The sequence below is a fragment of the Hibiscus syriacus genome, unplaced genomic scaffold (assembly GCF_006381635.1).
Source record: "Hibiscus syriacus cultivar Baekdansim isolate YM2019G1 unplaced genomic scaffold, ASM638163v2 tig00116980_pilon, whole genome shotgun sequence".
NCBI classification, from domain to species: domain Eukaryota; kingdom Viridiplantae; phylum Streptophyta; class Magnoliopsida; order Malvales; family Malvaceae; genus Hibiscus; species Hibiscus syriacus.
The window spans coordinates 280,777-308,658 of NW_024063503.1; the positions used below are offsets into that span (position 1 = coordinate 280,777).

Below are 27,882 nucleotides of genomic sequence, written 5' to 3' on the forward strand. Positions count from 1 at the left end.
TGGTCTATTAAATGGACACAACAACACAAGGGTCGATACCGATCCAAAAATTGTCAACAAACATTAATATACGTTTGATTACATATTAGTTTTATGAAGAGAAAGTCAGATAGAAAACACCTTGTGAGCTCAATTGAGATGTTTGGAGGGCAATACTTTGCAGTGATAATCATCCAGCTTAGGAGGGGTGTAACGAGACGAGATACACCACGGGTTACTTGAGTTCGATTCGATCAATGCTCCAATCGAATGAACTCGACTCGATTTCTTAATGAGCCGAAACGAGCTACTTGATATCGAATTCAAAAACCTCACAGGAACTCGAAAAAATAATATTTAAAAATATAAATTTTAAATTAAATTAGTAATAATATTTACAATATTATTATATGTTATTGTTTTTTTAAAGTGCAATATAAGATCTTCATGTACTTAAAGTTCAAATTCGAGTTTAAATTGAACTCGAATGCTAGTTTAGTATGAGAATTTTTGAACTTTTGAATCGAGTTCAAATTTAAAATTTTGGAATCAAATCGAGCTCAATACTCAAATTTTACTCGACTCGTTTACTATCTAATCTAGCTAGCTATGATTTATTCCCGTGTGAAATGACGACAAGTGTACTTTTAGGGACCTTTTATATAACTATATGTATAGAAGAATAGGAATCGAATGGAAGGGAGACAAGTAGAGACAAAAGTACCTATGAATGCAAGATTCGACTTTGATTACTGAGGGTGGATTGTGACGGGGCGGGGCCGCATGACCCTAGCCAAGGTACTGGGAGAGGGAGGCCATATGGGTCATCACGTGAAGCAGACCGGGATACTTCATTTCACCAATGTTTCTGTGGTCTCAGCTCAGGTGTGACTGCACGTGGGACGTATTTCTTTCTTTCTTTTTCCAATTCAAAGGAGAATGCAAATTGTTTGATGAACTGTAGGCATGCATACATCGTGTCCATTTATGTATTAGTATTTGTTGCTTTCCTCTTCCATGGCTTTCGAATCCCAATTATGAAGCGACCACATCAGTTAATTTTTAACGAAATCTTTCTATATCTAGTAATTGTATTGAATTTCGATTGAAATCACCAACATGATTAATTCAATTGATAAGCACTTAATATTATCTACGTAATGTCTCGAGTTTAAGTCCTATATGCAGAAAATCTCTTCTGAAAACTCACCCACCCAAAGGAGAAATTACTTGATGACCCCTATTCACCACATTATCCATAATCCAAGTGAATGAGATCCACCAATTTTAAAAATAACTTAAAAATAATTACCCACTTTTTATTTATACATTGAAAAGAAGCAAAAATTCACCTTTGAAAAAAAATGAGATCAACAAATATTATTGGTTAATACCAAAGGTGACGTAGTAAGCCAAGTTCATCTAATAATTTTTCCACCCAAAGCTATTGTGTGACACGGGTTAGTCCAAATTAGCCTGGGAACCGGAGGAAAAAATTCAATTGAAATCTCCCTAACATTAGCTGCTCTGCTATTTACCTTTTCTCATGATACCCATTCGACTCATTCAAAACAAACCCATGGCATGCAAATATATAACGACCAATCATTTTAACTTTTACATTTGAATATTGATATTATACACACAACATAGGATACTTTTATTCAACCTTCCACCAGTCATTTTATGATTTTATCCATGATACAGATCGCTTCCTTATTAATTGTTATACAACAAAGGTCCTTACTGCTAAAACCAATAGAGCATTACAACAATCTTTAAATATAAAATAAAGGATTCAATATATATATATCACAAACATGACACAAACTCCATCTCTAACTGCATACTCAAATTTAGTACTACCTAAATATCTTTAAAAAAGTAACTGCTATTAAGTAAACGTGCGACATGTCAAATTTCAACAGTATCACATTCCAAACCTAGATTGAACGAAGCATCCTATCCACTCCTAGCCAATATAAACATGTATGCTCTATCTAAAAGATCCAGGTATGCAAGCAACATACATCTTCGTTCAGTCATTAAGACCCAAAATGCCAAGTCCATGCCGGGCTAAAACTAGGCTCCAAATTTAGCAACCTTCTACTGCCTTGTAGTGATAATCGTCTATGGAGGAGTACACAAACCTTCCCTTTCAAGAAACTCATAGCATCCCTATCATATATAGAAGATATAAGAACACAAATAAATTGAATCATATAAATAAATAACAAAGCTATAAGTAAATGACAAAAAAAAAAAGCAAATTCACAAAAGGGTACTTTATCTTCTCTATGGGAGCTTTCAACAGTTGTGAAAGTTCATTTAGATGCACCCCCATTTCTCTATCACTGCAAATAACAACCACTCAAATCATTTTAGAGAAAAGTTAACAACAAGAGCAAAGCCTTCAGCAAAAGCATGTGAATGCATTTGATGAATGTCTCTTGGATACTTGCAGTACCTAAATGAAAGTAAAATCTAAAACCAATTTAAGTATTTTATACAGATAACACATGCACGTGTCTGTATTTTTTTTTACACAACAGGTTTCAAAATCAAAATATTTTGAAACCCATTTTCCCTCCAAGGGGAAAACACAATTTTAGTTCACTTACATATTTGCAGGTTGCTGCAGATAGTTCAGGACCAATTTATCAAAACCCTTGAATCCATCAGTAGTATATTGGACAGACGCCTGGAAAAAAAAAGATATATATGGAAAACATAAAACAAACAAGATCTCAAAATTTGACAATAAGCTATCATATTTTGATTTCATACACCATCCATCGAAGCTGGCTGGTACGCATTTGATGCACCTCGCACAGGAGTGCTCAATGATGAATCTGTCAGCTTTGGCTGGGCCAGAGCACCACCCTCTAACTACCATTAGCACGAGGAAAACACCAATCAAAAACAATACTCATCTCAGGAGAAGAATCACATGACTAAGCAATTATTAGTTAGCAACTTTAACAGTTTTAGGCATAATACCTGTCCTTTGGAATTCTGCACATGGCAATATATGCACTCAATAAAGTGGCAAGTAACTTCATCAAAGTTTGTCACGGGCCTGAGAATTACAAGAAACCCAAAAAAACAATGACACTAATGCTTACAGAGACGCACAGTAGTGTGTTGAATAGAAGTCAAATAGTTGTCAATATTACATATTCTAGGAATATAACAATTAAAGGTTAAAAATTACGTGGAAAGTGGCAGAAGTGAAGACATGGTGTTAAATAAAATAATAGATAAAAGAGGCACTGCACATCGAAAGAAGCTCAATGATGTCTAATGGTACCATAAGTCCACATTAAACACCAACTAAAAAGCACTAAAATGTTTTAAGAAGCATAAAACAACAACATCCATCCTTGTTTTGACTCTACTGCTTGCTTCATTGGGAATTTAGAGATAGCTAACTAACAAACACATAGAAATGAGTTCATAGAAACAATGTCACGTGATATGGATCAGATGGAATCAGAAACATTAATATGATTAGATTATGGACAGAGGTAACACTATCAAAAAATTGAAGAAACTAGAAAATTTAAACCGTACCTCACACTGAAGGCATTTAATTGCACTTTGCCTTGAAAGCTTTGCAAGTGTCCAATGACACAGACATAAGTTCCTTCCCTACTGTACAATGGATGTAAAGAGTGTAATAAGACGATTTTTGTTGTAAAAGCATCCAATGACATTTCAAAAGACAAAATAAATCACGACCGTTCAAATTAAATAAAGCAGTAGAGTACTTACTCTAAGGCATCCATTTCCCTTGTGTCAACACTTTCAGTTACCCTGATTGAAATAATTATTCAAATGAGATAGATTACGATTTCATGTAAAAATTGCTTCTCTAATTTCAACATTGATTTTAACTGTAGTAATTAAACAAAAGCAGAAACTAGGCTACTATTATTAAGGGGAACTCTAAATAATTGATGGCATTCATAAATTAATTTGATTCAGATGGAAATTGGTGAATTACCATCTTATACATTCAACACGGCCAGTTCCATCATCAAGGTCGAAACGAACATCCGAGGACCTTACATTTTTGTTAAACAGCATCCCAATTACCTTAACCTGAAACAGCAAAGCGTCACAAAAAATGAAAGAAAATGAAAATAACCCAATAGTTGAGTGCCTAGATTGAAAAATCTTCAAAACTAAGCTACATGAAGTTGGAACTAAAGGACCATGGCTTGAAAATTAGGATTCATTTCATACAAAGCCAACAATTAAAAATGGAATTGTCAAACGGTCTAGAAAAATAGTACACTGTTAACATGAACGCCGTCAATTACGAAATTGTGCTTCTCATCGCCAGATCGAGAAGCCTCACTTATCTTCTTCACCGTTACTGATAACAACCCCTGTGTGTCACGGCTCTGTTAATCCCAAACAAAATTAAGAAAAAGGAAATTAGATCGACTACAAAATTTACAAGTTTTGGAAACAATACTTTAGCTATTTCCTGGGTATAAAGAAAGGGAGATGACCGTCTCTTACTTGAGATGGAGTTGAATTAGTGAAGTGAGAAGACTTAGAAGGCATAAATCCACCGCCAGAGAAGGCGGAGGCTGCGTCGAATTGGCTGCTTGAGAACATGTTTGGAACTCTAGAGATAATCCGAGGGTTGAAACTTGAAAACGAAATTACAAAAGTACCCAAAAAAATGTGTTGGAAAAATGAATTAGAAGAGAGAGATTTAGCCGTGCCAACTTTCCCGCTACTCAGTTTGCTTTTCCCGCCTGCTTCTTGGCCGCGAAAAATGCAACAAATGGAAAATGCGATCTCCACACGTATTATCGTCTCTTGGTTTCTACCACTAGTAATTCGGGGTGTGGTACAATTAGGGCTGAGCAATCAAACCGAAAAATTGATACGAACCGAGTAAAACGGTTTGGTTTGATTTTATACGGTTCGATTTTTAGGTTGGTTTAATGTCTCAATTCTATTGATTCGGTTCGAATTTTCATATAGAACTCATTTGTTCCATATTTAACTGAATAGACAATTTTTTAAACAAAATTTATAGTTTCAAGTGAATTTTTCATTGAAAACCCGATGAACCGAACCGAACTGAAAAAATTAGTTTCACATAATTCAATTTTTTAACCATTCGGTTTCGGTTTAAATTCTAAAAACCCGCTTATTTCGGTTCGGTTCAATTTTTAATAAAAAACTAAACCGAACCGAACCGAACCGAATACACCCCTAGGTATAATCAATTAATCCATTAAATCAAATTAATTTAATTAAATGATTAGCTGTTAATTTCTTTTATAAAAAATGATTAATTTTTTTCATAATTTAATTATCAAGTAATTCAATTTAAAATTAATTAATTAACTAAACTAATAAAGTTATTCGAAATGTTAAATATATTTTATATATTTTTAAGCTAATATTATTAAATCTGAAGGAATATTAATGAACCTTCCCTACTTTCATTGAAGTGTTTTTACGTTCAATTTAGAGAAATTGGAATCTCAAATTTATGATTTGTAATCATGTTTTAATGAATCTTTTACATTTTTTTAAAATTCAAGACTTAATATAAAAAATATCTAAACTATATTAAAAATTGACTTTTGATATATAAATAGTTTTTCGTTAAAAATATGTATATATTTTCTCCGTTAATCTTTTAAGTATCTACGGCTAAAAAAGATTGTTAAATTATGTATATGTACCACATTCTATCAAAAAATATTTTTTTTTAAATCATAAACTATAAACGTAACACATGTCATTTAACGATTTCTTTTAACAATAAATACTTAAAAGTGTAATAAATAAAACATTAGAAAACTATTCTTCACCCAAAAAAAATCTTTAAATATCAAAAATTAAATTTTGATATAATTTAAATACTTATTTTTGTACTAAGCCTAAATTTGAATAGCAATAGACCAATAATCATGTTTAATCTGCTTTCTATAGTTAGATTGCTTTTTTAACCCACTTCCAATTTTTGGATAATTCACTCTAAGCTCCGTGTTGCACAGGTTAGTATTAATTTCAGTAGTCGCAATTTGATGATTACTACATATACGAGGCTCCTGAATACTGTTTTTCGTCTATCAACTCAGCTGGTGGATGTCTATAGAGTGTTTAAAGATGGGGTGGCTTGGGAAATTGCACAAGGTTAATTTTTTCTAAATGTAATTTTAATTCAAGTTAATCAAATAAATTATGGAAGTGTTAAACCTTAAACAGCCCTAAGTAAGTGCTTATAAAATGAGGAAATGCATTTACTTTGGGCTTGGGTGCAAGCAGAATTAACAAGGTGCAAGGTTCTCAACACATACAATATAGTAAAATATAATACCGAAAATGATAATGTGCTGAGAGTTGGCAACTAATATGGGACATTCTTGGGCAAGTTCCGAATGACATTATTCTTCATGCCAACTTTTGTACGCATTGCCTCCACTCCCTTTTTATTCATTGCTTTCATCACCTTCATTCTCACTGTTTGCTCTCTTGACTGCACGGTTGCTATTCCCATACTCCTGTACCTGAAAATCAGTGCAGAATTCCCCCTTTGATATATATATATATACACACATGATTATAGTTGTTTGATGGTTGTTGCAATGCAGTTCCTATCATAGATGATATAGCTAAAGATTTGGTAAAGGGTGAAAACAGACCTAGAGGCCAGAGCAGCTGTAATGGCCATGCTATTTGCAGGTGATGGATGAGGCTTCTGGCGATAGTAGCGCAAGTATTCTCGGGAACCAAGTGTTTTACTTGTTATTTCCTCACCAGAGCTTTTGGTGATAACAAGCTCCGAGCCACCAACAAGTTCTACAGAGTTTCCTGTATCACCAGCTGCAACCAGCTGCTTCCCACTCTCATCCACATAGCTGTTTCCAGAGAAATAATACTAAGCAAAGACAAATTTATATATTTAAAAAAAGAAATAGATAAAATGAGATGCATACCTGCTGCTATAATCATAGAATTCTTCCAACTCAGCTTCCTCATCTTCATCACCATCACCATAATGCACCTTGCAATGACCTTTGGCTGCCATATGTTTCCTAACAGCTTCTAAGCTAGTGAAAGGGTGGCAACTTTCGTTACAATACAGACACATAAAATCCTTCTTAACCTAAAATAACACCATGAACAGACCAAAATTCAATATATAAATATAACACATTTATTCAAAACCAGAAATCACATACAACTTGATACCTTAAGGCCGAGGTAGGTGAGCAAGCCTTCTGGGTCCTTCAAATACTCAACATCAGGAATGAAGAAACCATGCAACTTATGCATGTGAACCATGCAACTCTCAATTGTATCGTGCTCCAGGTCACACATTAAACAACAGCACGGATCTAGTTCCTCATCTTCCTCCTCCTCTTCTTCATCTTCTTCCATCTGATCACCGGCTCCATGCTCAGTTACATTCAACTGGTTTAAGGAAATTGAAGCCTTACCAACCAGTTCTTCTGGATCAACTTCCTCCCACTCGTCTTCGCTTTCCTCATCATCTTTATCCCTCGTTTGGGGAGGTTTGTTTGCAGCACGGCGAGGAAGTGGCTTGATAATTGCATTCTCCTCTTGAGGGTGACCGGTTCCTTGAGAAGCTTGCATGATATGGGCTCGTGACTTGAGATGCTGAGAATAAGCCATGGAACTTCGATAGTCCTTGCCACAAACACCACAACTGTAAAGCATTGGGGTTTCATTCTGCTTTTGTTTCTCTTGAGCAAGTGCCGATTGTCTTGCCAGAAACAGAGCTTCCGTCACTCCAGGAACCCCAGCTACCTGATTTAAATAATTTTACAATTAAAACTCACATAAGAGAGACTTTTCAAGCTTTGATATAGTTATTAGTATTGTTTATCTTCTAAAATGATGCAACCGATAACATCAGATCATGCATACGATTAAGTCGCAGGGAATTTTTGTTCAATTACTCACAAATGAATAACAAGGATAAAATAATCTAAAAGGGGAAACTTCAACAAAAAAATCGAATATTCGAATATGTTCAGAAGTAACACAACAAATTAAAAAGAAAAGTAATCAGGAATAGTTTTTAAATAATGACCTTGCGCTTGAGATTGTAGCGATGCCATTCGGACTTGTAATGGAGCTTCTGATCTTCATCGTCGAGGAATTCTTTGTTACACGCGTTGCAGGTTGGACCGGGCATTTCCTCTTTTATTTTGATCAGAGCAGTAATTATCTAAAAACTTGAGTTTAGGGTTTTGAGGGATGAAGGGAGGGTAATAGGGTTTGCTAAATATATTTATATAGTGTATATATTGTTACAGAGGCAACCTCTTCTCCTAGTCGGTGACGTTGAAGGTGACGGTGAGGTAGAGGCGGCTCAGCTACTAACGTAAGAGATGAGATAAAATGCTGAATTCCAACCTGATGGGCTGGGCTTACACTGTCTACGCTTTCCATTTGAGTTGGGTTGAATTCCAATGATTTATTCAATTAGTTGATTATATATTTTCTAACTTTTAATAGAATTAAGGGTTAACTACATGGAAAATCACTTATGTTTCTGTTCTATCCACTTTTAGTCACTGATTTCGAAAAACATAATATATGGTCACTTTCGTTTCTATTTAATTAAGATGTGGTCACTCCGAGTTAGCTGTCGTAGTAGAGTTAAATATTTTGATATAATCACACATTTGGTCCATATTATTTACATATTCTCTCAATTTAGTCATACTTTTAATAAATTAAAATAAGTTTAATCCTATTTTACAACTCGGAGTTGACTTAGAAATTTTTCGAGTCGAGTTGAGTCAACTTTTTGAGTTTCAGTTTAAATTTAATTATAAATATTTATAATATTATGATATTAATTTATTCTCATTTAAGTGATCTTTTATAACCATATACAATACATGTGTATTTCTTCCTATTTTTTTCATATGTGATATACATTTATGATACATAGTCGAGAGACTCAAGTAAACTTGAAAATCAATCCACTAATTACTAAAATTTTGAGTTATTCGAGTCGTATTTTACGACTCAATTTGAACTTTAAACTTTTTCGAGTCGAGTTGGGTTTATGAAATTATAACTCAAAGTTAATTCGAGTAAAATTTTCAAGAGTTAAGTAAAAAAATCGTTATTCGAGTTGAATTTTGCTCACCCCCAATGCCACGTGTCACCGTTCGGTCAGAGGATTAACTTTCATAGACTAGACTCGACTTGAAATTTTTTTCAAGTTCAAACTGAGTTGTAAAATATAACTCGAATAACTTAAAAATTTTAGTAATTAGTGGATTGATTTTAAAGTTTGAGTTGAGTCTCTTGACTTTGTATCATGAATGTATACCACATATGAAAAAAATTATGAATAAATACACATGTATTGTATATGGTTAAAAAAGATCATTTAGATTGGAATTTAAAAGCCCATGTTATGTAGATGAGAACTATAGGTATAGTTGGCATGCCAAGGGTAGAGGGTCTACGCGGTCCTTCGGGACAAAATTCTACGCGGTCCTTCGGGATATATATATATTCTTTGGAACATGTGTGAAGTCTGGTGAGACACATATGTGATCCCTAGCATATGTATATGATTCTTAAGGAATTCTATGTGGTCCTTATGGACATTATTATATGGCACTACGGTGCAATTCTATGCGGCACTTCGGTGCATTTATACGAGCTGTGGTGACAGCATAGTGCACAACCTCACAATACTCAGATACCTTAGGTTCTCAATATGATATCATGGGCCAATAAACTCATTAATACAAATTCATGAATGTTAAAGTAATATGCTTACAGGTAAGGATAATGGTGATGTAAACTACCTTGATTAAGTATAAGCTTTCATCTCATTTCATATCATTATGACATTTTCATTACATTGCCTTGTTATTATTATTACATTGCCTCACTAAGTCGATGAATTAGCGTGTGAGTATTTCACACGTAGGATCCGAGAAAGTAGACGAGACAGGTTAAGCAGCTTGACAGCATTACTCCTGCAACCATCATATCAGAAGCAACTTAATCAGTAGGTCATTTTGTTAAGAAAATGGATGTTGGCATGTAATTAAAAAGTTAAGTTGTGTATGCTCTGAATATTTTAGTAAACTTATAATACCATATGTATATTATTGTATTTTCGTAATATAAGTTCAAGTATTTTACTATTATTTGTAATATGTGGTGTTTTAAAAGTCAATGTAATATATCTGACTCGTATCCGGGTTGGTATACGGGTTGGGGGTGTTACATTTAATGGTATCAGAGCTATGGTTTAGCCGATTCTAGGTATAAACCAGAGTCTATAGTCTTTAAATGGAATACATGCCAACAAATAGTGAGAACTTCTGATCTGGTATAGTATGAGTATGTTGTTTTGCTAATAGAACAATGTGTTTATTCTTATTAGATGTCCAGACATAATAGCTCCCGTAGTAAAGCGGGAGAAGATAGGCATGCTGAAAGTAGTAATTCACCTGCCCTGGCCAGGCAAGGTGAAGAACATGCATCTCAAGGAGTGCCTGTGCAAGATCAAGATACGTTATTCAGAACGTTAGACGCTATTCTGACGAGTCTTCAACCTTCTGCTCCACTAACTCAAAGAATAAATGTAGCAAAAGAGTTGAGAGGCTTAGGAGCTCCTGAATATAAGGGAGAAGCTGAGGAAGGTCCAGTGTCAGCGGATATTTGGTTGAATGATTTGAAAATCATGTTAGATGGTCTCCACTGTTCTGAAGTGGAGAAGTTAGATGGAGATGTATCTTTATTGAGGGGTCAGACGAGGATATGGTGGACGAATGTCACCATAAGGATGCCCAGTGACCAGTTGACTTGGTCTTTGTTCTTAGATGAATTCAAAAACAAGTACATAGGAGAACAATTCATTCGGCAAATGAAGCAGGAGTTTTTGAATTTGAAACAGATGAACCGCTCTGTATATGAGTATGAATGTGAGTTCAACAAGCTGAGTAGGTTTGCATCCGAGCTTGTGCCTACCGAAAAAGAGGCTTAGAATGGTTCGTGGAGGGCTTACGCCCTAGATTGAAAGAGATGTTGATAGTGTTAAATTTGTCCTCGTTCCAAGAGGTGATCAATCGCGCCAAGGCTCTTGAAAGAGCTCAGAATGAGAGATTCGGGGATTTTAGAGTTCAAACATCAAAGAGAACGGGTGCTTCTTCTAGCTCAGTACCATCAAAAAGGGGAAGAGACTCGGGATTTCGATCACAAGCTAGATCGGAATCAGTTGCATCGTCTGCTAGGGGAGCAAGTCAGGCAAGACCTAGACAGTCGTAGTCAGTGGAATCTGGTGCTGGGAGATTTACTCCGAGTCAAGTGAGACAGTGTCAGCACTGTGGGAAAAACCATTATGGGGCTTGTCGGATGGCTGTTGGGACTTGTTTTCGATGCGGAAATGCCGGACATTTTATCCGGGATTGTCCATTGATTGTTGGTGAGCCTGCACCATCTGAAAAAGTTGGTTCTTCCTCACAAAGAGGACGAGGAAGAGGCAGAGGAAGGAACCCGTCTGAATTCTCTGTTCAACCTGAAGTTCGATCAACCGCACGGGTGTACAATCTAAAGACAAGTGAAGACCGTGATGACCTGATATTAGCAGGTACTTTTCAGTTGTATGATAAATTAGTATTGGTACTGATTGATCCGGGTTCTAATTATTCTTATATTACAAGTAAGTTAGTAAAGGAATTGAGGATTCCCTTAGAAGCTACGAGTAATGAAATTATAGTAACAACTCCGTTAGGCCTTAGTGCCCGGGTGGATAAAGTCTGTAAGGGGTGTCCTATAAAGGTTCAGGGAATTGAATTCCCTAATCTGATGGAATTACCCTTTGACGAGTTTGAAGTGATTATGGGAATGGATTGGTTGTTCCGTTATTATGGAGATGTTAATTGCAGATTGAAAAAGATAACCCTAAAAAGTCCAGGAGGAACATAGATAAGTGTGAGCAGTGAAAAGTTTAATCCCTTAGCAAAAGTAATGTCAGTAATGTCAGCTAAGAAGCTATTGCTACAGGGATGTCAAGGATTTATTGCAAATGTAATAGATTTAAGAGTTATAGAGAAAGGGTTAAAAGAGATTCCAATTGTTCAAGAATTCCCTGAAGTTTTCCCGGCTGAGTTGCCAGGATTACCTCCGGATAGAGAGGTAGAATTTCAAATTGAAGTAATGCCAGGAACCGCTCCAATTGCAATGGCACCTTATCGGATGGCTCCAAAAGAATTGCAAGAGTTAAAGAATCAATTGCAAGAGTTGTTAGAAAAAAGGATTTATTCGACCAAGTGTGTCACCTTGGGGAGCTCCGGTGTTATTTGTTAAGAAGAATGATGGATCAATGCGTCTCTGTAATGATTATCGACAGCTTAATAAGGTGACCATCAAGAACAAATATCCCCTTCCGCGCATTGATGACTTGTTTGATCAACTAAAAGGAGCTTCGGTATTTTCGAAGATCGATCTACGTTCGGGTTATCATCAATTGAAGATCCAGGAGAAAGATATGGTCATTATGAATTCATCGTAATGCCATTCGGAGTAACGAATGCACCAGCTGCTTTCATGGATCTCATGAACAGGATTTTTCAGCCCTATCTGGACCAGTTTGTTGTTGTCTTTATTGATGACATACTGGTTTACTCGAAGTCCATTTGAAGAGCACAGCACACATCTGAGGCTAGTTTTGCAAATTCTCAGGGATAAAAATCTCTATGCGAAATTGTCCAAATGTGAATTTTGGCTAAACGAAGTAATTTTCTTGGGGCATGTGATCTCGGCAGTTGGGATTAGAGTAGACACTCAGAAGGTTAAAGCTATAATGGATTGTGAAGTTCCTAAGAATGTGTCTGAAGTTCGGAGTTTTCTTGGACTTGCCGGTTACTATCGAAGATTCGTTAAGAATTTTTCGATGATTGTGCTGCCTCTAACAAAGTTAATGAGAAAGAACGTACCATTTGTTTGGACTTCTGAATGTCAAGAAAGTTTCGAAGCTTTAAAGAGAATTCTGACGGAAACTCCGATATTGGTTCAACCGGAATCTGGCAAGAATTTTGTAGTATACAGTGACGCATCCCATAACGGGTTGGGGTGTGTATTAATGCAAGAAGAAAAGGTGGTAGCGTATGCATCGAGACAGTTGAAACCACATGAAAGGAATTACCCCACTCATGATTTAGAAATGGCTGCTGTAGTATTCGCTCTCAGGATTTGGCGTCATTATCTTTATGGGGAGCGTTGTTACTTATATACGGATCATAAGAGCCTGAAGTACCTGATGACTCAAAAAGTTGAAATTGAGGCAACGTAGATGGGTAGAGTTCTTAAAAGATTATGATGTGATAATTGACTATCATCCCGTAAAGGCTAATGTGGTAGCAGATGCTCTGAGTAGAAGACGTTTGCAGCTTTACGAGCTATGGATGCAAGATTATCTTTAACGGGAGATGGTGGTCTTTGTGCAGAATTAACCCTTAAACCAGCATGGTTGGAACGAATAGGAGAATTGCAAAGTAAAGATGAAGTGTGTTTGAAAAGAATTGAACAAGTAAAGAACAAAGAGATTAAAGACTTTGAGATTAAGTCAGATGGAAATCTATATTGTAAAGGAAGAATTGTAATACCCGACAATGACGACTTGAAGAAAGAAATATTAACAGAGGCTCATTACAGTCCGTTAACGATGCACCCGGGTGGAACCAAGATGTATATGGATTTGAAGGATCGATTTTGGTGGTCAGGGATGAAACGAAGCATCATCGAATTTGTGTCTATGTTTGATATGTCAACAAGTCAAAGTCGAGCATCAAGTTCCATCAGGATTATTGCAACCGCTTTTCATTCCTCAATGGAAATGGGAAAATGTTACGATGGATTTTGTTTCGGGGTTACCCTTGACTCCGAACAAAAGAGAATCAATCTGGGTAATTGTTGATCGATTAACTAAGTCAGCGCATTTCCTTCCAGTTAGAACGGATTTCTCTATGGAAAAATATGCAGAGCTGTATATTAGAGAAGTTATTAGATTGCATGGAGTACCTGTTTCCATAGTCTCTGATCGAGACCCTCGATTCACTTCTAGATTCTGGAAATCTTTGCATGGAGCGTTGGGAACTCGTTTAAACTTTAGTATGACTTTTCATCCTCATACTGATGGGCAATCAGAGAGAACTATTCAGATATTGGAAGATATGTTGAGAGCATGCGTAATGGAATTTAAAGGATCATGGGAAAAGTATTTACCGCTGGCAGAGTTGCTTACAACAATAGTTATCAGTCTAGTATAAAGATGGCCCCATATGAAGCATTATGGAAGAAAATGTCGTACTCCATTAAATTGGTATGAACTCAAAGACCGAAGTATTCTTGGTCCGGATTTAATTCAAGATGTAGAACAGAAAGTTCGAGAAATTCAGCATAACCTCAAAGTGGCCTCTGATCGGAAAAAGTCTATTTGATCTTAAAAGAAAGGAGATTGAATTTGAAGTTGGGGATAAAGTGTTTTTAAAGGTATCTCCATGGAAGAATGTGTTGAGGTTTGGTCGGAAAGGAAAGTTAAGTCCCCGGTTTATTGGACCATATGAGATTGTAAAAAGGGTGGGACCTGTAGCATACCAATTGACTTTACCACCAGAAATGGAAAAGATTCACAATGTATTCCATGTCTCAATGCTTCGAATATATCGATCGGATCCCTCCCATATCGTAAATCCAGAAGAGATCGAGGTACAACCGGATATGACTTATGAGGAAGAATCGATTCAAATTTTAGCTCATGAGGTTAAGCAATTGAGGAACAAGACTATTCCATTGGTTAAAGTTTATGGAAGAATCACAAAGTAGAGGAAGCAACATGAGAGCGTGAGGAGGATATGAGGAATCAGTATCCCCATCTCTTTTTTATTGAAAATTCGAGGACGAATTTCTTAAGGGAGGGAGATTTGTAACATTCTCCATGCCGGGTTAGTGATTAATTTGCAAAGTTTCAATATTTGGTGATTTAAGTAAAATGATGGAAGAGTTCAATGACCTATTTGAGTTATTTGGTGTAGGATTGAATTATAAAGAAGGAAAATTATGAGGGCAAAAGAGTAATTTAGTAAGTGAAATAATTAAATATTCCTTAGGGTGATTTTATAAATCACGTGGGAAGCATTTGAGATAAACAAGGTTCCAGACATTTCTCTTCTTCTCTTTCTTCTCCAACCGTGAAGCTTGCAAGCAAGGTGAGTTGTCTTCTTTTGGATTAATTCTTATGAGTTAAGCATGGGTTTGGTTAATGAAGATTTAGGAAATATGATGGAGAGAAACAAGGATCCTAGAACTCAAAGAATTGCAAGTTAAGGGAGATTAAAGGTTGAGAGCCATTGAATGAAATCTTAGATTAAAGGTCATAATAAGAATTATAAGCTGGATTTGACTTGTCATCAAGCTAATTAAGAAGTATGAGGTGATAGAATTAAAATTAGAACAAGTTGGAATTTGAGTAAGATTCTTTCTATATGGATGATTAGTTTTTTTAGTTTTAGAGGTATTGAATGGATAATAATTAGTTTAAGTAAGTGTATGAAAGTTAAGAGTATTAAAGGGAGTGAAATATGAATGTTTGAGCTGAAATGAGATGATTTTCGAGCTCAAAATAGGATTTCTGGGCTGGGGGAATCGGTACCCATTCAAGGGGAATCGATACCCCCTCAACGAATATGAATTTCCAGAATGCTAGAGGGGAATCGATACCCCCAGGGGGGAACCGATTCCCCCATAAAAAAAAGACTAAACTATTAATTCCTTAAATTGGTAGGCTATTAAAGATTAATTTCAAGACATAGACATCTGATAATCATCTTGAAAATTATGTTTATGTAGATACTGAGCCTACACGAGTTCGGGAACAATCTACAAGTAGGATCGATCGAGGAAAAGGCAAAGAAATATAGGTGAGTGCATATGCATAGCATAATTATAGAAATATACTCAATTCTAGACTTGTGATAAGTCTAGATTTTATATCCTGGTACATGATCATATTATGTATTATGAGACATGACATGAATTCATATAAAATGCATTATATGACATGAATATGCAGGAAAAGTTATGAGCTATGTGAAAAGGTAAGAATTTACATGTCTACGCGATATAGACTACGTGAAATGTAAAAGCCCATGTTATGTAGATGAGAACTATAGGTATAGTTGGCATGCCAAGGGTAGAGGGTCTACGCGGTCCTTCGGGACAAAATTCTACGCGGTCCTTCGGGATATATATATATTCTTTGGAACATGTGTGAAGTCTGGTGAGACACATATGTGATCCCTAGCATATGTATATGATTCTTAAGGAATTCTATGTGGTCCTTATGGACATTATTATATGGCACTACGGTGCAATTCTATGCGGCACTTCGGTGCATTTATACGAGCTGTGGTGACAGCATAGTGCATAACCTCACAATACTCAGATACCTTAGGTTCTCAATATGATATCATGGGCCAATAAACTCATTAATACAAATTCATGAATGTTAAAGTAATATGCTTACAGGTAAGGATAATGGTGATGTAAACTACCTTGATTAAGTATAAGCTTTCAACTCATTTCATATCATTATGACATTTTCATTACATTGCCTTGTTATTATTATTACATTGCCTCACTAAGTCGATGACTTAGCGTGTGAGTGTTTCACATGTAGGATCCGAGAAAGTAGACGAGACAGGTTAAGCAGCTTGACAACATTACTCCTGCAACCATCAGATCAGAAGCAACTTAATCAGTAGGTCATTTTGTTAAGAAAATGGATGTTGGCATGTAATTAAAAAGTTAAGTTGTGTATGCTCTGAATATTTTAGTAAACTTATAATACCATATGTATATTATTGTATTTTCGTAATATAAGTTCAAGTATTTTACTATTATTGTAATGTGTGATGTTTTAAAAGTCAATGTAATATCTCTGACTCATATCCGGGTTGGTATACGGGTTGGGGGTGTTACATTTTCCATGTAGTTAACCCTATAATTAATTGAAAACATACACTCATATAAAAATTATAACTTTAAATATATAATCTTTTAAATATAATTTGATTGGTTATATATTATTGTAACACCCCAACCCGTATCCGATCCGGATACGAGTCCGAGATGTCACATTGACATTTAAAAACCTTTATTCTTGCAAAATAACAGAATATTTGAACTTATATTAAGAAAATACGATCATATATTGTTCAATTATGTTTGTTATAAAATTTTGAGGTAAAAACGTATTTATGAACAGTAAAATATGGTATGAACAATACCGTGAACAGTACCATGAACAGTGAAAAAATCGAATATAGATTGTGTATCGATGCACTGCTACATTAACTTTCGTAAAAATACGTATAAAATCGTAAAAATCTAAGCTTTCATCCGTATAAATTTATCAATTACATATATGCATTTAAAACATTACAAAACTCAATCATATGACTTTTCAAACCGATTAAAACATATCGGATTTAAATCCCTTATTTACATGCCAACCACTATCCTTATTACAAAATACATACTATACATTTCTTTTCTGATATGATCTTTGGAAAGAAGAAACTGACTTGTCTTGCATAATTTTTTTTACCAATCTTCATCTTCTTGGAATCTACGCGTGAAACAATCACACGCTAAGTCATTGACTTAGTGAGGCATATAGAACATAATTATATGCTAACTGTAAATTCTACAATACATGAACATTTGATATTACCTTATCGTACCAAAACATATATTATTTTCTGTAATATATATACATACATGCACATATCATGTAACATAACATCATTAACATACTTATCATTTCTCATTCTATCATCAATAATTTCTTTATATACCATATCAGCATATAATGTAAACTCTAAATCACACCATTGCATAAACAATTACCAATCTCATATAACAAATACATTTCACTTAGGAATACACACAGTATCACATATGAATCTTGTTGATGTCTTTTATAGGCCCATGTACATTACTGAGAACTTAAGGTATGTGAATACTGTGAGGTTGTGCACTATGTTGTCACCACAGCTCATATAAATTTGCACCGTAGTGCCACGTAGAATTTGCACCGAAGTGCCGCGTAGAAATGCACCGTAGTGCCATATAATATTGTCCATAAGGATCACATATAAATTTCTTAAGAATCATACACATATACCAAGGATCAAGTAGGTGTCTCAAAAGACCTCATACATGCTCCAAATAATACATATACGTCCCGAAGGACCACGTAGAATTTGTCCCGAATGACCACGTAGAATTTGTCCCGAAGGACCGCGTAGACCCTCGACTCTTGGCATGCCAACTATACCTCTAGATCTTATGACACATAATATGGGCATTATCTTTCATATTTATTACATATTCATATCGGCACATAGTTTACTTACACGTAGAACATTTTCATATGATTCACTTTCACATGTCATATGGCTTATATCTTGTTCTTATGTCTTCTCATAGACATATCATTTCCATACCTTTATCACATAGCTCATATAATTTTTCCTGCATATTCATGTCACATATTTCATATAATTTTACATGGAAACACGTAGATTGTTTCATATGGTTTATATCATTTCTCCTTTGTTCATATACATATGTCATATATACATCACATAACACATAAGATAACATATCATGCACATCACATAGTTGTTATCATTTTTTTTCATATATCTTCATGTAGTTCAATATCACATATTGCACATAATAACATATTACACTTATACACATTTCATATACTCATGCACACATAAAGATCACATAACATTTTAGAAATTACTTCTTACCATAATAACTCTGTCACTGGCTCGTCGCAAGCCAATGTTTGATCAATAACATTAGTACAATTAAATTGCACTCACCTTAGCCTTGCTTTGATTCAATCCTAACTTTTTGAAGAAGCGTAAACCTTATAACTTGTTATTAATAACTTAGGATAATTTAATAAACCAAATTTCAGCTTTTCCTTTAGGAGTGCACTGATGCACTATGGGCGAATCGATACCCAAAATAACTTCGAAATATCTATGTATCGATGCACCCCTTAATGCATCGATGCACCTTCAAAATTGTCTTAGGGCATCGGTACATACTTATAGTGTATCGATGCACATGTCCAAAATAGCCCGAAATTCATCAATACTTCACCCAAATTTTCATGTAAAAATCCTTATCATGCTACTAAATTCATATATAACAACTTTAACCAATTCATATCATTCCAACACCCTATAATCTTCCATATTTCGTCCAAATTCTTAAAGCTAAGAATCATACCAAATTTTCCATGTATCCAAACTTAATTCTAACACTTCTAACTTCTTATTCTCATAGATGACAAGTCAAATTCAACCTCCAAACTCATTTAAACCTTCTTATTCAAATTTCACTTAAAACCCCATTTTCTTTAATCTTTCATAACTTCTTTACCTTTTGATTTTAAGACAACTTAAGCTTTTCTTAAGCTTAGTTATCATCTAATTATCAAAACCCAACCATAAAATCAACAAATAATTAACTAACAAAGAAACTCACATTTGCCTTTGGGTTCACGTGAAGAAGAAAGAAAAAAGATGAAGAGAAGTTTTGGAGAAAATATCTCTTTCATCTTATCCTTATCCTTATTAATCACATTTTTAATTAATTTCTAAGTCAAATGACCATTTTGCCCTTTACTTCATTTAATAATTACTAATAACCTTTAGGAAATATCTCCATAGAAATCATTGAACTATTCAACTATTCTACTTTAATCACCAAATTCTGAAATTTTACAATTTAGTCACTAACAATAGTTTGGGAAGTTACAATTATTTTAGTCATTATTGACATATAAACCTTTTTATCCATCATGAGTGATCATAATAACATGTTGATTAATTTCTAAATTAATTGATAATAAAAAGATTTTAATAATTTAGTGAAAAGACATATGAAGTACATGTATATTTTAAAAAACTAATGTGACTCTCGTATTATTTTTCTCTTAATGTGGCCCTTCAATTCATAAAATAAACTCAATGTGACCATTCAACCAACGTTTTTCGTCATTGACCGTTATGGTGTTGACATGACGGTCCACGGTACTAACATGTAATACAATGGTTGATAACGTGACAGATAAGCTACATTGATAACTAAAATATGATTGTTGGATTGTCACATTAGTATCATGGATCGCCACGTCCGCACCATAAACTACCACTACAACACCGTAACGGTCAACGACAACAAACGTTGGCCAAATGACCACATTGTTTGTTTTTTGAGTTGGAGGGTTATATTGAGAGAAAAAAATATACGAGGGTCACATCGATTTTTTTAAAAAAATACAGAGACCCTTTGCCTTTTTGCCTAAAACTTAATTTTATTTTTTAAAGTTTGAGGGACTAAAGAACTATTAAACCCAAAAATAAGAAATAAAAACCACTGCTCTTGTTCTTGAAATCTAAACCATCCCATTCCCGCCGAAAATGGCCGAAAATATAATAATACTTGAGAATTTAGGCCAATTGAATTTGGAAATAACGGTTATTAACCACTCTAGAAAAGGAACAAATAATCAAAGAAACGAATGAAATCAAACAAATCACCATGAGACCTGAGCCTGACGGACCCCTTTCTAACTAACCAGCTTCTCTTTCATGTTTTCCTCCAATATGGCCACCATTTCTGGAGCTTCCCCACGCCGAGACGCCCAATCGGGTGCCATGCCACCCGAGACTCCTTACGATCGCCCCGGGTTTCTCAATTCAGCTCTGTATAACCCTAATTGGATCTCCAGGAACATTTTCCCTCCAACTCGCGCCATTGTTACTGGTGCCGCCCGGGTGCTCACCTCTGTTCTTGGCTTTGAATCCTCCTCCTCTTCGTCTTCGGAATGCGGATCCTGTCCAGGTTCCATTTCCCTTTTTTGCATATATTTTCAGAATGCGACTTTTCCCACTAATTTACTCTCTCAACTTAGTTTAATGATATCTTGGGTGGTGCTAGTAGCTTTAATTCTAGTTTTTTTTTCATCTCTGCGATCAAAGTATGAGCGTTTTTTTAGCTGTTCAATTCCACACAAAATCGGAGAATAGCATGATTGCAGGCAGAAACGTTAGTTTTAATTTTTATTGTGTTATGCTTCCCTTTTTCAAAATGCTTCGCTTTGCAAGCCAACCTCTTTATGGCTGCGCGTTTTCTGGGATGCTACGTACTGTAATTTTTTATTCTTGCGTATGTCTTCATCTTTCCCGTCCTTTTTCAAGATGGCCCTAACCTTTTAAATGATTATTAAGCACATTTCTTTTTATAGGAATAGAGGCTAATATATTAACATTGGATGAGAAAAACAATCCATGTTGCTACATTGTCCATGCTTCTGAAAGCAGTTCTGTTCCCTCATGTAGCGCATTGCATTTGTTTACTTGTATATATTTTTGGTGCAGATGACTCTCTTGACAACAATGATGACCAGGAAGTCTCATCTCAAGGGGTTCATGCAAGTGAAGTTGTAAGTGTTCCACCCTTTATCCTTTATGCCACGCTTCAAAAGGAATTTTGATTTCTCTCTTAAAACTTTATGTGATTACTGGTAAATTGATGCAAATTCATGATATTCTTTTTCCTTATTTTTGCTTACTTGCCATGGTAGCATGTACACATTCCTGACACAATTGATGATAATAATTATCTTAGAGGACGCTTTAGTTGTTTCTTTGGGGACATCAGAGAGAGCCCCAATCTTTTGCAGGAAAGAACAAAGCCAAGCATATAGTAGAGCAGCTTCTCAGCAGGAGTCTTTCTCAAGGTAAGAACTTGATTTTCTTACTTTCTTATTTGGACTTTTAGCTTGCTTTAATCCCTTTCTTCTTCCTCCATAAGGTGTTCTTCTCATGAACTGTGTGATTGACACCTAGTAATTCATGTACATTATGACATGTTTGGTGTTTAAATTCTTGGGCAAACTTCACATGACATTTTTTATTGATTTAACTGATTATCTCTCATTTTATGTCTCATAAGCATAGTTTAAGTCATAAACGGATGCTATTTTGACCAGGCAAGAGTGTGATAAACTAACAGATATTATCAAGTCGAGAGTTGTGGATTCTCCCGCAATTTGTGGCTTGGGGATTGGGAGACTAGATGAAACACCTGAGAGAACAGGTGGAAATAGTACAGCTTTCATAAACTTGCGAGATACCTGATTTCAAGAATGAAAGAACAGCATTCATGGTTGACTGATTATGTTGCTTGATTCTCAGATGCTGAAAATCATGATTTTTGCAACAAAGCTGTTTTTGAGGCGGCAACAAAGTTGTTGGAGGAGGAGAAGTCAGGACTAAATTATAAGTCAGAAGTGCCTCATGGGACCTGTGCACTGATTCTGTTGTGCTGAAACATGTTTGTAACTCTTTTTTAGTATATTATTACCATGACTCTTTCTGTTTCATCAATGATGGTAGGCATTGCTAGCTTCTTAAGTAAGGCTGTTGGTATTGATTAACCCCACTTTGCCTCATATAACCTAATAACTTATGTTGAATGTTCTTTTCTTTCCCTACTCTCATTGATTATTTCATCTCCTTTCTGCTTTGAAGAGTTTCCTCTACCTCTCACTGCATATAACTTTTAAGCTGATATGTTTAATGGTTTCTTGCCTCAGATAATTTTATGTCGAACTTTCTTTTATTCTTCTCCTTCTAACCTTGGTTATGTGCCATCTCTTTTGCTTGGAAGATTTGAAATTATGCTTTACCTCTGTTTTCATACAACTTTTAAGCTATTGCCTTTTCATGTGTTCTTTGCTTCGTTTTCTGGATACATGTCTGTCCACGTCTCTATGATGTTTGTGTGTACCTTAAATTTACTTGGTTTCATGTGTTATAAAATACCAAAATATACGTATAGAATCATAGTTTACTCACATTTGTGAAGGCAACAATTTAAAGCAATGTCATTTCCTTTTTGCATATATTTTTATTGGAGTACTGATTTAAACACCACTGGTGTTGAAGAAAACTAAAAATGAAACTGTTGATAACTGATTGCTATATTAGTACAAAAATGCTCATTTCTATCTCAGTACGTTTTATTGCAGCAGGATGTTGAAGGTGAAGTGGGATCACCTATGGACATGGCCAGGTCATACATGCAAACCCATCCTCCATGGGCATCACCTTCTAAAAACAATACTGATTTTAGATCTCCATCATCAGTTGCAATGCCACTCTTCAAGGAAGAGACACCGTATTCGATTGGGGCCAATTTCCTGTACTCATGCAAGGTATAGGCTATTCCTATGAATGAATTTATGTCATAATTCACAATGTCTCTTATCCAAATACATGTAAAAAGACTGATGGCTACTTTGGCACGTAAACATGTGGTTTGATCATAGATGGATATATATGATTTTCCAGCTAATCGTTTGTGTTACTTCTGCAATATATTTTGGGGTTGAGCAGTGTTTCTTTTTTTCATAGCAGAATATAAGTTAAATTACAGGTTTCTCTAACCAAAGCTGTTTGAATTTGGTTAACTGGATTGGAAAAGATGCATGTCAGTAATGTGCATGTGGTGTAAGATTGTCTGCAATTCTTTTTTCCCCTTGGTTGTGATTTAATTTGCTGTTTATTGTTTTAACACAATGCAGCGGAAAAGAAATTCTCTTGCCACCGGCTCATGGAACATCCAAGATGAAATACGAAAAGTGAGATATAAAGCAACGGAAGAAATGCTGGGGAATCTACCGTCCTCAACAATTGCTTGGTCTTCATTTCCATCAGAACATAAAAAGGTTCTTGATTCTATAGTTGCCATAACTTAGAACCTGCTAAGGAAGACAAGTCACATAGTTCCAATAGGCCAGTAGAAGCATCTATATGCCTGGCTGCAAAACCAGGTGCAGTTTTTGCTATCAGATACTGTTTCTAGGTTATAAACTCATAATGATCAAAGACATTACCTCTCTTCCTTTGTCCTTTCAGCTTCACAGATTACAAAAGATGTATTTCATATTGGTGCTTTACCAAGATCAACTCCACTTGATTGTGAACAAAAACTGGTATGTTAATGGTGGAACATGAAGATCTCATGGCGCTTGTTAAATGTCTTTAATTGTGCAGTTATGCAAATATTTATGCCTTTAGTATGTAACCAAAATATTTCCATTGTTTTATAGATTAGATTTATGTTAATTAATTTTATTAATCAATGTGTATGGTATTTGATAAATATTATTTTCTTACAAAGGCTATGCAAACCACTCAAAGCATTGAGGTGGAAAGGTATTCTTACAATCCTTTCTTTCATTTATTGTCTCATATCAACATACTGCATGGTAAATATATTTCATCAACTCGAGGAAAGACGGTTGCAACCTTATTTTTTACTTGGTTGCATGTCTGCTAGTTACAGAGCAATCAAATAATTCAGGATGTTGGTGAGACTTCCAATTTTTTTTAGCATTCAGAGATGAATATCCTGTTAACTTTAAAACTTTCAGTAAGGATTATACTAAGGTATAAATAAAGGTTGATGAGTATCAGTAGACTCAAAACTGTACTCCACCGAGCATTGTAAATTTCTTTCACCTAAAACATAACCTATCTTGTTAAATTTGCTTTGTCAAGAAAAAGGATTAATTAGTAGGTGTATCAAAGTGTTCTCACTTGGTTATTTTTTAGTTAGCCACTGTTTTTCATTCATGCTTTTGGAATTGGTCATGAAAGAAAGTAGGAAAACGTGGGGTTGTGCACCAGTGCAATTCTTATTCCCGAATTTATGATTACTGATTCATGGACATAAAGCATGTGGTGTCCTATTTGTGGAAGATTGATGGGTTATCTCCTGGAATTGTCCATCTAGCTCAGTTGGTAGACACAAGGTTCTTAACCTTGTAGTCCGTGGGATCAAGTCCCATTGAGGGCAATCATAAAGGAGGTCTTCCACGGAAGTGCTCTCAACCTGGCGTTGGGGGCAACCTACTACCCTCCCCCTTACCCCCATTACTATGGGAATAGGTTAGCTAATTTTTTATGGGTTATCCCGCAAGATCTTCCAGTGGTTCAATGCAAAAGTAGTGGTCTTATTGTTTAAATGCTCTCAAATCTAATGAATTTGTGATCGAGACATTTCCATTTTAATTGTGGATAATTGCAGCTACATTTTATACCCTCTCTTTTTCTTCTCTTCTTTACATAGTCATTTTACCTAATAATTCTTTTCCTCCATGAAATGTTCTAAATGAGATTTTTGTGATCAGACGACATTAGAGGGGGGGAAAGACTTCAATCACCAATATATATAAAGACCGAACCACATAGGTTAGTCTATTTCTCATTAAATCCCATCCCACCCCCCAAAAAATCAGCACTGATATTGAATGATTCCTTTGAAAATTTCGTCTTTTTGGTGACAAGGTCAATGGTCATTTTCTTTGGACTTCTAATCTATTCATGTCTTAGTGATGTTGATGATCCGATGCCAATCGTTTAAAGGAATCCAATGGGCCTATCCAACCGTTTAGCTGTACTAAGAAGGAACTGTTCAGGGTAAGAAACCACTTGTTTTGAGTTTTTTTTCCACTTGATGCTTACAAATTAATTTAGCTCTTCTTAGCTCATGTAAATATAGCTCGTCAGTAACATTCACAAACAGTAAAAATAACAGCTTGCATGATTCAGATAGAGTGATTGGAGGATAAAATAACTTGGAGAATTCTCAACTGTAGGCTTTATTATATTGTTTGGGTGTTTATTTCCATGCAACATTTTTGGTAGGAGAAAGTTGGAATTGGTCCGTCATCCAATGCTTAGTTTCTAACAGGCCTGCTTCACCACTAAGCATAATTTGCAGATTCACAGGTAGAAGATAAAAACCATTGGACATTAAAAAAAGTTGCTGGAATAGGCAGCCCCAGCCGGTTCCCTTCAGGCTCCAAGTAATACAGCTACAGCTTTTCAACCTGCTGGTTTAAATTTGTATAGCCTTGATTAATTTTGTTAATCAGTTGTCCCTCTTTTCAGTATGTCTTCTGAAGCGGATAAAGAGCAAAATCCTAGACCAATTATTAGCAAGGAAGACGAGGCAGTTGCGCGGAGATGACAATGCATCTGGAGTTGCGGCAGAGGAGAAGCGTAAGCTCTGTGTGAGGCTTCTACGGAGGTGCCAAACGGCAAATGAAACCGATGCTGCCTCTGGTTCCCAACACAGTTGGAACATGCAGCATGAAGGTTCGCCAGACCAGAATACACCAACCTCAAAAGGCAGCTTGGCAGGCAAAAGCGACTATAGTACAGAGAAGCAGCAGCAGCGACAGGGAGACAAAGTGAGCAGATACAGCATGAGAGACAGAGAACGACGGCGATGACACAATATCATGCACGGACTAATTGTAAAATGGCGCGTGTAAACTAGCCGACGCGAAAGATGATGGCATGACAAACGGAACATTTGTAAGCTGTAGGAAAATTTACAAAGACGGTATCAAAGCCACCCATTATTTTAGCTGCGTAGGGTGGTTGAGATTTAGGCGTCAGATTTTAGGTGGGAATCTAGTTCGCTACTTTTTCATTCATTAACTTCGGTACCACGATCATTCAAGTGTATAAATATAAAAACTTATGAATGGTGATTGAACATGCATTACATAATATGTAAAAATCATAGACGGAAATAAAAAATTAGCTGATCATATTCCCGTATGTAAGGGGTAAGGAGAGGTAGGATAGTAGGCTGCCCCCAACGCTAGCAACTTATGTGGAAGACCTCCGACTATTATGAATTGCCCACCGTAGGACTCGATCTTACGACCACAAGGTTAAAAGTCTTGCGCTCTACCAACTGACCATAGACGGAAAACAAGCCCACCATATATTTACAAGCATCTGTTCACATTACAAGTCCTCTACGACAATGTTTTTTTCCTTGCCTCTCTCTTGGTCGGACCACATGTAAGTACCAAAATGTTTTATTCACATTAAAATAAGATGACGATTTATATTCATCATAATACATAAAAGGTATATTTGACTATATATAAAATAATCCTATAAAAATATGAAAAATTTTATATATAGATTGTGTAAAGTTGTTATATGATATGTTTAAATTTTAAGTTTTATAATTAGGATGTATGATTCATGTTAGAGTTTAACATTTTAAATTTCAAAATTTAGGTTAAGTACACAAATAGTCCACTGACTATAGGGTACTACATTATTAAGTCTTAAAATTAAAAGTTATAAAATGATCCCTTAACTATAGGGGTTTGCTTTATTAAATCCACTATTAAAAGTTACAAAATAGTTACTGACTATTCATTATGTTCCAAAGTTGTCCTTTTCCGTTAAAATTACGGTTGTCTAAGCGATATTTCGGGATAAATTATCATATCACAATCAACAAGTTAATGTTCAATTTAGAATACCGTTTTTTTTAATGAAAAGGACGAGTTTGGAACAATGATAATGTGACCATTTTATAACTTTTAATAGTCAAGGGACTCAACAAAGTAACACTTTATAGACCAAGGACCATTTTACAACTTTTAACAGTCAAGAGACTTAATAAAGTAGTACCTATAGTCAAGGGATCATTTTGTACTTTACCCTATAATTTAAAACTATATGTATTTTTCTTTTATTTCATTAAGGGCCAAGCCCAATAACTGACAAACAGTCTCGAATTCAAGCGGCAGCATGGGCCTGAGTCATGTGGGGAGGGTGTTTTCTTTATGAGAAAATAACTTCAGTGACCAAAATCTTAGATAATATACGATTTTGACCAACTTTTTTGGATTGCGAAATGACCAACAAAATCGCAATGCGATCT

General features: G+C 35.3%; 1 protein-coding gene, 1 long non-coding RNA gene and 2 pseudogenes across 2 annotated transcripts; 2 read left to right on the top strand and 2 right to left on the bottom strand.

Moving 5' to 3' along the window:
* Positions 1 to 1,860: 1,860 nt before the first annotated feature.
* LOC120192808 lies at positions 1,861 to 4,795 on the bottom strand (annotated as a pseudogene).
* LOC120192809 lies at positions 2,238 to 11,155 on the top strand. The gene is made up of 3 exons (XR_005522802.1): positions 2,238 to 2,370; positions 4,267 to 4,273; positions 11,144 to 11,155. It is a non-coding gene; the product is annotated as an uncharacterized LOC120192809 (long non-coding RNA).
* LOC120192807 (cytoplasmic 60S subunit biogenesis factor REI1 homolog 1-like) lies at positions 6,234 to 25,227 on the bottom strand. Its single transcript, XM_039195526.1, has 6 exons — positions 25,223 to 25,227; positions 8,075 to 8,184; positions 7,210 to 7,788; positions 6,954 to 7,123; positions 6,660 to 6,875; positions 6,234 to 6,524 (listed from the first exon to the last, which is right to left on the bottom strand). The coding sequence occupies exons 2-6, from the start codon at positions 8,177 to 8,179 to the stop codon at positions 6,365 to 6,367; spliced, it is 1,230 nt and encodes a 409-aa protein (XP_039051457.1). The 5' UTR covers positions 8,180 to 8,184; positions 25,223 to 25,227; the 3' UTR covers positions 6,234 to 6,364.
* Positions 20,663 to 26,419, top strand: LOC120192785 (annotated as a pseudogene).
* The last annotated feature ends 1,463 nt before the right edge of the window (positions 26,420 to 27,882 follow it).